Source organism: Borostomias antarcticus (genome assembly GCF_949987555.1).
Source record: "Borostomias antarcticus genome assembly, chromosome: 15".
Lineage (NCBI taxonomy): Eukaryota > Metazoa > Chordata > Actinopteri > Stomiiformes > Stomiidae > Borostomias > Borostomias antarcticus.
This window is the reverse complement of record NC_140248.1, coordinates 12,711,668-12,723,476: the sequence shown is the minus strand read 5'-3', so window position 1 is coordinate 12,723,476 and position 11,809 is coordinate 12,711,668. Positions and strand designations below refer to the sequence as shown.

Sequence of the window (11,809 nt, the reverse complement as noted above, 5' to 3'; positions counted from 1 at the left end):
TCACACAAATCCTTACTAGCCTTTATTGTAACTGACGAACAGGTTTAGCAGTTCACTATTAGTTTAGCAGTGTTCATTGTCCTTGACCTAAAGAAAGAAAGAACAGGAATTCAATACAAAATGATCACATTTTTACAGAGGCCAGAGCTGGAGCTCAACATTTCAGCCATAGGCCTCTGTCAAGTGCTCATGCCCCTTCTTTCTCTCTTAAGGTACATTTAAGAGAGAAAATAATATCTTGGATACAGCACAAACACCTTTTATATTTTCACTGAATTGTCCTAGACATACAGGTAAACCTTATCATTTGGCCCAAATTGATGTTCTCATAAGGCATTTGTATCTGTCTGTTTCTGTAGGTTGGAAAGCAGCAACGATGTAAGCAAGGGACAAGGGACAACTAGAACAACATTTAATTGATGGATGTTCTTCAAGAAACCAACTTTGCTGTGCAAGCACCAAACCTGGAACAGATCAGCCGAGCAGAGGAGAATGGTGTGGGCTTTTTTGTTGTTGGTTGTATAAAGAACAAACTGTGATGTAGCCTGTTGGTTAGGATTGAATGCTTCACATTCTTCTTTTTATCTTTCTGCTGTTTAGTTTGTCTGTGACCTTCAGGGAACCGAAAGGCAAGAAGCTCCAGCTTTGATATTTAGTGACCTTAACCTTTGGTGCTTCTGAATTGATGAGTAATGTGTCGTGCTGTATGAAGAGTTGAGTGTATGAGGAATGTTTTCTTCTGTCTTTTCACTTCTTGCAGTACGGCTGCCTCCCCCTTCTCTTACAAATGGCACTGTAAAGGTTAACATGGCATTAAAAATAGAAGGGGACAGGTGTACTACCCCTAGATACAAAATTTGATTATTAAATGGCCTAATTATTTCTCTCAAAATAACATGATCATTATGATTTTTTATGATTATGAAATTCTCATTCATACTTTTTCACCACAAATAACTGAGCATAACAAACACGATGGACATTCACATTTTTCTCAAAAACTATCAGCCTTCACCTGTTCTGCTCCGATTAGTGCAGCCCACTTGAAAAGTCATGAGTCATGCCATTGCATTGTTACTGTGCATTGTCAATCATCAGTGGTTGGGAGACAAACCGTGAGTCTTAGTTTAAATAATGAGAAAAATAATAATTATTGATTATTGTTTCTTTTTTTGTGCGTGGCATAAATCTGCTTCAGATTATCTGAAATGCTGAAAGATAATATAATATTATATAATCATAATATAATATTTCCCTGTCAAAGGAAGATTTGTTTATAGTTTATTGACAAGTCTCTCTGTTTTGCTCCCCAGAATCACATGAAGGAAGCAAACTGAAGCCATGCAGCACGACCACCACACCCACAAGAAATGATCCAACAGGAAGTCGTGGGTGTGAGAGAACCTCTCTGAGCCTGTCTTGTCCCCTCCCCCCAGCAGAGGCCTCTGAGCCCAATACCAATGATGACTCCTCCCACCACGCTATCTCCCTCACCTCCCATACCACAGGGGTGAGTCCCTGGTCGCCACCAGAGGACTGTGGCGACAAGGCAGGTTTCACTATGACGGAGCCAGGGGGCGTGTCTGATCTGTCGGGAGACTGCCTCTTGCAGCAGAACCGCACTTGCCTCGGCTGCTTCATAGAGACTAAGGACGCGACTGAGCCGGAACCCGAGCCCGTTCTGGGCTCGAGCCGGGAGTACGACGCATGTCCCGTCTCTGACATGGCCATACAGTGCATGAGCTCTGGGGACGGGCTTCGCTATGGTGACCAGCTGCTCTCTGACCAGCTGCTGAGCTACCCAGCACACAAGGCCCAGGTATCAGAGAAGAGGGATGAGAAGTCAACAGTAGATAGCGACTCGGAGGACGCCACCACAAAGAGCATCTATGACGGTCTCCTCCTGGACAAGTGCAATGGGGAGGAGGCTCTACTGGCCAACTCCAGCCAGGACTGGGGCTGCTTTGAGTCGTTCATCAGTGAGAGTAAGATTGAGCTGTTGGACCTCTGCTCCAAGAACGAGCTCTCTGTTAACCTGTTTACAGAGGAGGATGTCGGTAATTACATGTTTGATGACGAGGACGAGGACTCCACTTTGGGCAGCGATGTGTGCTCACTGAAGATCCGCTATGAGTCGTTTCAGGACAATGTCAGAGAGAAGACAAATGCCATTCAGGAGGAGACACAGTTTAGTTTTTTCCCCAGTGTGGTTGCCAAAAAGGAGGGTGAGGTTGTCACAGGGGTGGCAGAGGAGACACAGATTAAGGCGGAGAAGGTCAAAGTCTGGCCAGCTGGAGAAAAGGTCGACAAAACTAGTGGCAGTTTTGCTGAGGGGATGCCAAATGACAGCCCAGAGAGTAGCTACCTCTTTGACCTGAACAACTCCACGGAGGACTCTGGTGAGTACAGTGATGACAGTTCCTGTACAGGTTCCTCATTCGACACCTGTCAGACAAAAAGAAAGCACTGCCTCCTCTCCAGAGAGAACTTCAGCTCCTCTAGTAACCCAAGCTATGGGCTGCGGTCCAAGAGGAAAGTCCCGTACCGCGAGGACTATCTGTATGATGTGGACTCTATTGAGAATGAGAGGAACACAGAGAAGCAAGACAAGCAGGCAGACGGTCTGAAAAAAGAGGAAGATGATGACTGGTGTCCAAAGAAGAGGAGGAAATCCTCAAGAAAAGAGCCTCCAGTCATCATCAAATACATCATCATCAACAGATTTAAAGGGGACAAGCACATGTTAGTGAAGATTGGGAAATTAAACACATCTGAGACAACAGTGAGCTTGAGTAAGGATTTAGTTCATAAATACCAGAGACTGGCCCCTCTAAAAGTCTACTGGCAACAGAGACGACGGGAGATGCAGGAACAGCAGAGGCTGGCTGCTGGTGATAAAAACAAATGTCTGAATGGCTGCAGGCGTTCCCTCAAATCTAAACGACAGTACAGGATAGCAAAAAGAGTCCAGATTCAAAGGATCCCTGCTGTAGAGCCCTTGCCAAGCCATAGCCATTACAAGGCAGAAGTATGTGCAACAGAGGGGCCTGTGTGTTCAGATACTACTACAATAATAACAACAACAGCTGACTGTGCTGCCAGATTAGACAAAGGCAGCTTCGCAGGAAAAAGCAGATCACAAGAAAGGGAGATGATAAGACTAGGAAAAAAGACTATGAAAATAAGGAAATTTAAAAGTGAGGCCAGACTTGGGTGCAAGAAAATGAAAGATGTTCAGCAGGGGTCTGACAAAATAGCGCTGGACCCAGCAACCCCACATCAGAGCCTTGTCAACACAACCACAGTCAGCCCCCAGATGTGTGACGGCTCCGCTGTAGACCCTCCTGAAAAACCCTCACCTTCACCTGCATGCTGCTCCCCTTCCAGCACAATGTCTGTGAATGTGAACACCGCTCTGCCAGTCATCCCTGGAGGCTACCTCCAGACCTTACTAGATGCATCTGATTCGCCCAGTAACACTGGAATCTCCTATTACCCCCAAGAACATTCCAGGCAGTTCGCCCACGGAATCTCCCAAGAGGAGAGTCAGTTCCCCAACCTGCAGCTGGCACATAGCTGCGTTCTCTCCCCTCCCTCTGAGTCTGAGCTCCAGGAGTCCCCCTCCAATCAGATGGAGCCAAACTTCCCTCACGCATGGCAGTCTGGGGCTGACCAGCTGCCATTTACATCTGTCATTCCGCCTGACTCTGACATCATAGGTGCTGGCTACTCGAGCGCCATGCCTTTACCGGTGACGGACGACATGCCCGTGTCGGGGTACGGTCAAGTAAATGTGGACGACAGCAGACTTTTGTATGACAAAGCCTATCTGCCCGAGAAGCTGCCTGAGCTGCAGTCAGACATGTTGCCCAGTCAGGTCTCAGCTGAGGAGGAACACGAGCAGCTCCGCACGATCGCCCTTAGTGCAGACAATGGGAGGCTGGTCGGCTACGACTCTGTGGGTTCACATTCAGTCACCTCCGGTAATTACACCTCTCTCAGTCACAAGACTTGTGAGAAGGATGGTGAGGAGGATGTGAGCGAGACCTTCTTGGACCACTGCAGCCCAAAACTGGTGATCCAGCAGAGCACAGAGGAAATCACTCCCCTCAGGGAGTCCACAGATCTGCTGGACATCTCCAACTTCACTCCGGATAAGTTTAGGCACTCCTCTGTGTCAGAGATGTCACCACCTGACACTCCCAATTTGTCTCCACAGGTGCAAAATCATGGTGCCGGAGCGATAAACAATCAGCAGTTGCAGTTCAACACTTACAATTGTGAGGATGACACAGGGTTAATTGATAAGAGCATCAGTGCAGAAACTATTGAATGCAGCACAAAAGCTCCCAAATTTAAGGGGAAAACCAACAACAAACAGAACCTTGGTCAGGGCTCGACAAATGAACAGAGGAAAGCCAAGTCTCCCAGGGTTGCCAAAACAGAGAGGAACAAATCCCCTCGACAGAATTCTCGTACATCAAAAAAGATAAAGGCCCTACTTCAGGCCAAGACAGTTCAAGGAGCAAACCAGTCAATGCTGGATCTAGATAGGGGAGGGCTTGCTGGACTCACAGAAGACTGGCCTGTACCTGGGGAACATGGTGGGAGCTGGACAGACGGCAGCAGCCACAACCCTGGGGACGATGACCAGCGAGAGTTTGAGGAGCCCTCTAACATTCTGTCCAACATAGTCTCTGGGATGGCAGAGGTCCAGAGGTTTATGAAAGTTTCTGTCGAGCCGCTGTGGGACCCCGTGTCTGGACTCTGTCAGCCTCCAGAAGCCAACAGCCTTAAGACTAAGACACTTAAAATACTGGCGGCAACAGCGCCTGACTTCAGGAAAAAGGCTGCTTACGCCACATGCCCTGGGGCTGGGCGGGGACGGAAGACCACAGGCAGGGGAGCAAAAAACCAAGCCAAGTTCCTCCCCTCCAACCCCTTCTTCCCTCCCCTCACTCTGGACTGCAACATGTTCAACAAGTCCAGCCTGGGCATACCTGGCATATGTGGGCCCGCACACAAAAAAATGTACCGACACAAAACCAGTGCAAAATTTGCTCGGGACGAGAACAACACAGGAAAGAAGGACCTGAGCAAGAATGTAGTGTTGATGGCCTCTTATGAGAAACGGAGGTAATATATTCTGTAATGGCGGCTGCATAATAAGTTACCCTTCCACTGTTTCCTCACACTTTTTGCTGAATTCCCAGGATTCCTTTCTCACCTTGACTTACCTGCAGGTTTGTATGGCAAAACAACTACCCTGGCATCCTGCCATCTTTTAACCCCACAAGTTGAGCCGAAGTAGCTAACTTGCATGTGAAATATTTGTTCCTGCAAAACTACCTACTGTATTCTTGGATCTTGGATCCTTGGATTTCAAATTCATTCTGTTTTATGTTTCTTGATTTAAGCTATTTCATTTGTTAAAGTTTGACTAAAGAGAAATATGCCTTGAAAGTTTATGATTTTATGATTGTTTTAAATTCTCAATTCCAGTGGTGCTGCTTTCCTCATCCAATCAGTCTCTATATTCTGTCCATGGCTGCACAAATCTTTGTATTGACATTCATCTTTACGTACAGAAAAAGGTTGCCTTCTGTTTTACAAGAGAGTGGAGTCAGATGGGGTTCTGCATACCTATTCCATTTATTAATGTTCCACTGGTGTTGGAGAACTCTTTCCCACTCTTCTTAGGGGAACAAGACTTCATATGAAAAGGGACATTTTTGTATGGATTATCTCTCAAACTGTCTGAATTTTCTTATTGTGAAAATTGCATTATTTTTGTCATTTAGATGGGAGAGTAGATACCTGAGTATACCTGTAATTATTTTATAAAGCTTGGATGACATTGAATCATTTTTATGTATTCCCGTACTTTGCTCCCAAAATTGCAAATTGCCAATGCTATTGTACAGATACATACTGTACATGTATGCACTATTTGCAGAATATGACAATAATGACCATTGTTTAAATGTATGTGCCAAACGATGAACAAGTACTTGTACAGACATTTGATCTATGTGGACATTTGCTGTTTCAGATTTGTTTTGTTTTGAGATCTGGGGGTTTGGGTTTGAGTTCTGGACCATGGTGGCCAATCAACATTCCAGAGATCTGACACTTAACATAAATAATTTGTCAAGCACCTGCAGCTAACAGTGATACATCTAGTCTCAACGCCAGACCAATGAGAGTGCATGCTGCAGATCTCTCTATGGGTCTGGGACACTTTGTGCAAAAATCTGGTGCTCAAATCCTGGCAATTCATTGGTTTCGCAGGAATCCCTGCGACACCAATCAGCAACGACTTTCGGGATCAGGCGTTCCCATCCATAGATATGCCCCGCCCATCTAACCTGGGCTAGTGTCTCTCATTTGCTGCCATGACCTGTCACCCTTTCAATTTTGACTCGTCGATACGCCCTCAGAACACTAGCTTGGGTGACGAAATGGCACAGACTCTATTATGTACTATGCGGAGCGCAGCGATTAAACATAATATTTGAGTCTGGAGAGAGACTATGATACATCTTCATCAGCGTATAACAAATGTATTTGTTCCTACAATCCCTTTAAATGGTCAACTTCTAATTGACTGATCTCAAAATCTACCGATGCCATTGGAAAATACAGATATTATGTGATTGTGATTACTTTTTTTAAAACATCAATATTGATATCATTGCCGCACGGCACATCAATGGATTTCTCTCTACTAAAACATTTAGAAGACTGTGTGTTCTGAAATAAATCTTAGTCTTGTTTGCATTTATACTGCTCGAGGCTACATTCCAACTCATGTAATATAATTCTCCAATCACCATCAGAGCTCATCAGGCGAGCTATTGAAATTAGTTGCTGGAGGGATCCGTACAGATGCTGTGGGGCTAACTGCTATATTCTTCTTGCCCATTTAGAATGCACTGTACTACTACTAGATTTGTGTATGATGTATGTACCACTGTTTAGCTGCCACAAATGGTAATGATGATGAAGGTACTTCAATTCCAGGCAATACTGAAAAAAAGACAAAGGGATGTTCTGTGTGCCCTATTTATGAATGTATTAGATACTTTTATGTTGGATGTAGTTCTGCTATGATTGATCATTATTAAGTTTTGCCTTTTTTGTTGAAAAGAATAAGGAGCTTTATGAATAATGTGAGTTGTTGCCAGAGGAAATCCAAAAGAATTCAAACATTCTCAAAAATCTTGTATATTTTTCAGTGTTGCGATTTGTACAATATTTTCTAAGTGTATATTTTTCTTAGAAAGTGCTGTGAAGTATTTGTGTGACCCTTTTTAGCCTATGTGGGCAATGAAAGGGAGGTTTAATGACATATCAAACTTGATAAGAACTATTAAAAGAAGACTGGTTGACAAGACAAGCGAATACATATTCGAATGAAACTGTACAATTTAGTTGGAAGTTTTGTAGTCAGACTAATGCTGTTGTGAGAGTGTAGTGTAGTGTAAAAAACAAAGTATGATATAAATATAAACAAAATCATATTTGTGATTTCATTGCTGTTTTATAAATGTTCATGTAAATGAACTATATTATTTTGTTTTGTTGTACTGTTGCAAAGGTTTAAATATTAGTGAATAAGCCTGTATGGTGATAATGTAATATTGGTAATTGCGAGTTTTGTAATAATGTTTATGGAATAAATATGAAAATAAAATTAAAAAAATTGCTTTTGACTGCTGCCTTCTGGTGAGAAACTATTGTATTTTCTTAAGATATCCCACAAATAGCAGAAACTCTCTTTTGTTTTGTTTTGTTTTACAGATGGCATGGCATGTGGTCACTCAAAGTAAAACAAAAGCAGTAACCAGTAGATGGCATAATTTGATCGGTAATGTTGAGTGATCTGCAGAAATTCGACCTGATCGAAATGTGTGTGACTACACTTCCAATAGCCTATTTGGTTACTTTTAGCCTATCATTTATAGAAAAATAGCCTACATCCACAGGTTTTCTCATGGGATGAGCCTTTGTTTGATGAAATGTGTGTGGTTGGTGTTTTAGTGATAGGCACAAGTCATTTTATTACAATGTAAACTGCGAACAATTGTAAACTGGTAGGAAGATAAAATGTTCCCACCCATTTATCCACTCGCAGACAGAGATGGCAGAGATGGTATACAGTAGGTGTGGCGGAGATGATGCAGAGTAGTTATTCAAATATAGGCTAGGTGGTATCACTGTAAAGTGACTGACTTGTGAGCGCAGACCTCCATCCGTGATGCATGTCGTCAGCATGTACAGTTGTTAACATAATGAATTACTATGCTTTTGATTATATTAACAATCAATTATACAGAATCAAAATGCAGAATGAAAATATATTTCTGTTAGTACTCAATATTTACAGGTCTTATCAACAATCTCACATAAGACACCATAACACATCATCACATAAAGACTAATTGGGCTAGCCTGGTGGTAGGCGAGCGACAGACGCACTGGAATTCCGTAGGGGCCCCGCGTGCAGAATGGGGGGACGGGTGTGGTGATGAGGGGATGACAGGTGAGCAGAGCCGTGCGGCGGACGCGTCACTGCTGGTTGCGACGTCGCTGCTGGTGAGCTACATCTGTAGCAGCTGCCCTGGGGCAGACTGACAGAAGCGTGGCTGCCAATCAGCGCCTACAGCCCCTCCGACCACCACCAACATTCATTCACATTCAAACGTTGCATGTCTTTATGATGGTGGGGGAAGCCGGAGTACCCGGAGGGAACCCACGCAGGCACGGGGAGAAGATGCAAACTCCACACAGAAAGGACCTGGAACAACCGGGATTCGAATCCAGGACCTTCTTGCTGTGAGGCGACAGTGCTAACCACTGAGCCACCGTGCTGCCCAGACGCAGACCAGTTGAGCTTGTTATCTAGGTGCACAACTAGATACTTGTAGTTCTGTACCACCTCGATGTCCTCGCCCCGGATATTAACTGACAGCAGAGGTGGCTTAGACCTGCGGAAATCAACAACCATCTCCGTCACATCTCCCATCATGTTTGTTTTCGTTGGCTGTCATGTGATCACTACAGGTGATATTGATATTGATTGATATTGAAGGGCCAGGTCAGGATCAGACACGAGGGACACTCTAAGGCCTCGTTCACACTGCATTCAAAAGTGGCCCAAATCTGATTTTTTTTCCCCAAATGTGACTCAGGTTAGTTTCTTTCATGACAGTATGAACAGCACAAATCACATGGAATCTGATATGTGTAAACCAGATTTGGGCCACTTCCATATGTGGTCCTAAATCAGATGCAGGTTAGATGTTTTGCAATGGGACCTCAGTCTGAACGGTCAAATCGGAATTCATGCGACTTTGATGTCACTACAGATCGACATTCGTCACAATTCTGTGCGCTGGCGGAAGTTAAAAAAAACAAGCATGGGCTGGTGGGAGTAGCCTACTCTCCTCTTCCTCATCATCGTTATCATATGCTCACGATTTTGCTGGCTTCCACTGCACATCAACTTATAAAAGAAAAGGTAAACATTGACTTCAGTCGGATAGTGTCCAGAATTTAATGGATTCTTCCTTGGCCCATGCTACATCCCTCCACCAAGTGAAAATTGAATGAAAATTGGTCTGGTAGTAATCCTGCTGACACATAGGCTATGGAACCGATAACAACCTCCTCCCCTGGACTTCGTTCTGGCAGAGGTAAACATTGAAGGGCCAGGTCAGGATCAGACACGAGGGACACCCTCTCTAATATTTCAATCATGCAGGAATCCGTGTTTGTCAAAATTCCTAAAATTCCTTTTATGATATGTGGCTTTGTCCTAGGTAATTTCACATTCTTAATACAATAGGGACAAGTCAAACTTTATTTTTATAGCACATTTAAAGCAACCATGGTTGATGAAAGTTCTGAACAGGAATACCAAAATAAATATAAAAGAAATAACAAACAACAACAAAACAATAATAATAATAATAGTAATAATACACACAATTGCAGCACAATTTAAAATAATGTTGAGGTGTCTAGCTCAACTCGAATTGAATACCAACGAGAAGAAGTGGGTCTTTACTGACTAATTCCTAGGGTCTGGGCAGTTCTTGGGTAAGCAGTTCCAGAGAGGGCAGCCACCGCAAAGGCTTGGTCACTTCTATTTTTGAGCCTGCATCTCGGATCATCGGTTGGTTGATCTCAGTGCTCTGGATGATGGTGCAAGGGTTCTGCTAGGGTGGCGCCAGCCCATTTAAAGCCTTAAAAACAAGCAACTTAAAATCAATTCTGAAGCTGACAGGAAGCCAGTGGAGGGAGGCCTACAGGTATTATGTGATCATGCTTTCTTTTAAAAGACTAGCAGCTACTATTAGCTACAAATGATGGAGAGACGACTGTTCTACACTCACAAAGAATTACAGTAGTCTAATCGAGAGGTAACCTACTGTAATAAAAGCATGAATAACTCTGTCAGTGGGTGAGAAATAGGCCTTAACCTTGGCTAGAAGTTTTAGATGAAAATGCTAGTTTTGACAACAGAACTGATCAGTTTATCAAATTTAAAGGAGCTGTCAACAATTACACCAAGTTTCTTTACAAAGGATTGATTGTCGGAAGCTAAAGGGCCAAGAGTAGGATCAGGGTCATTCAATAGGTCAGGTCGTCCAAAAATTTCAGTCTTGCTTTCATTAAGATAGAGAACTTTTAAACCTATTCAAGTTTTAATATCCTCTAAGCAATTTAACAAAGGCTGCAGAGAATCCTTACTTTCTGCTTTTGTGGGCAGAACGATTCGTGTGTCATCAGCAAAACAATGAAAGAGAATATTGTGTTTCTTATAAATGGACCCCAGGGGCAGCATATAAAATGAAAAGAGGATGGGACCCAAAATTTAGCTTTGAGGGACCCCAGAGGAAAGAGGGGCTGCAGTCAAGGAATATTCGCCTCTATAAAGGAGCTTGTTGGTTGGTTTGTTATGGTATAATATGTAATATGTGGATTATTTCCATATATCCATAAACTCCGTCCAACGAGCTGGCCCGATATCTATCCGACTTTTGCTCCTTCTTCGGTCACTGAGCTTTTGAGATTTGTATCATGGAAATATAACGTTAGCTGCTAATCTCACAGTGGTGAAGCTAGAATAGTACCTGGCAACCCAGCGCGCAGTACCAACGCTGTGATACTATTGGCTGGTATGCTATCAACAGTGTCATTGTCGGGCCATCAAAATTTCATAATGTAATAATTTCAGACAAAATATATTTTTTATGGAAAATCAATACTTTTACTCTGCAGCCTTCGCAAAGTCCTATGGATGTATTATTTTTGAAGAAATGTTTATTTTAATCCACATATTACATATTATACCTTTTAATAAAAACTTTAGTCAAATTTATAGAAATACACAAATCTTTGAAGCTGTCAGACAGTTTTTTTTTCTCCAATCAAGGTTAAAATCACCTATAATTCACAGTTATGTAGCTGTATAAGAGGAGAATCAACTATCTGTTAGATTTTCAATGGCTGGGGAAGGCTGAAAGGGACTCCCCTATCACTCACTTGTTTTTCCCTCCTAAGATTTACTGACAGAGCCAGACATTTATGATCATGCAGTCGTTTGATAACAGTGACAGTAAAATATGCCACCAATGACACCTCAAATCCCCCAAAAAGCAAGCAATCATCAATGTTGAAAGAAACCAAAAAGAGGCTGCGCCTTCCGAACGCGTCATCGTCGAAGAGGTCTGTCGGATTTTACAGAGTACGCATGCGCTGTTGTCCACACTACACCACTGTTTCCATCTCGTGTGCATGC

General features: G+C 43.2%; 1 protein-coding gene across 1 annotated transcript; it reads left to right on the top strand.

Annotated features, from left to right (window-relative positions):
- Positions 1 to 419: 419 nt before the first annotated feature.
- Positions 420 to 5,140, top strand: LOC311318810 (neurite extension and migration factor-like; the record flags this gene model as incomplete). The annotated part of the gene is made up of 2 exons (XM_084450243.1): positions 420 to 495; positions 1,314 to 5,140. The coding sequence occupies 2 exons, from the start codon at positions 420 to 422 to the stop codon at positions 5,138 to 5,140; spliced, it is 3,903 nt and encodes a 1,300-aa protein (XP_084306369.1).
- Positions 5,141 to 11,809: the final 6,669 nt, after the last annotated feature.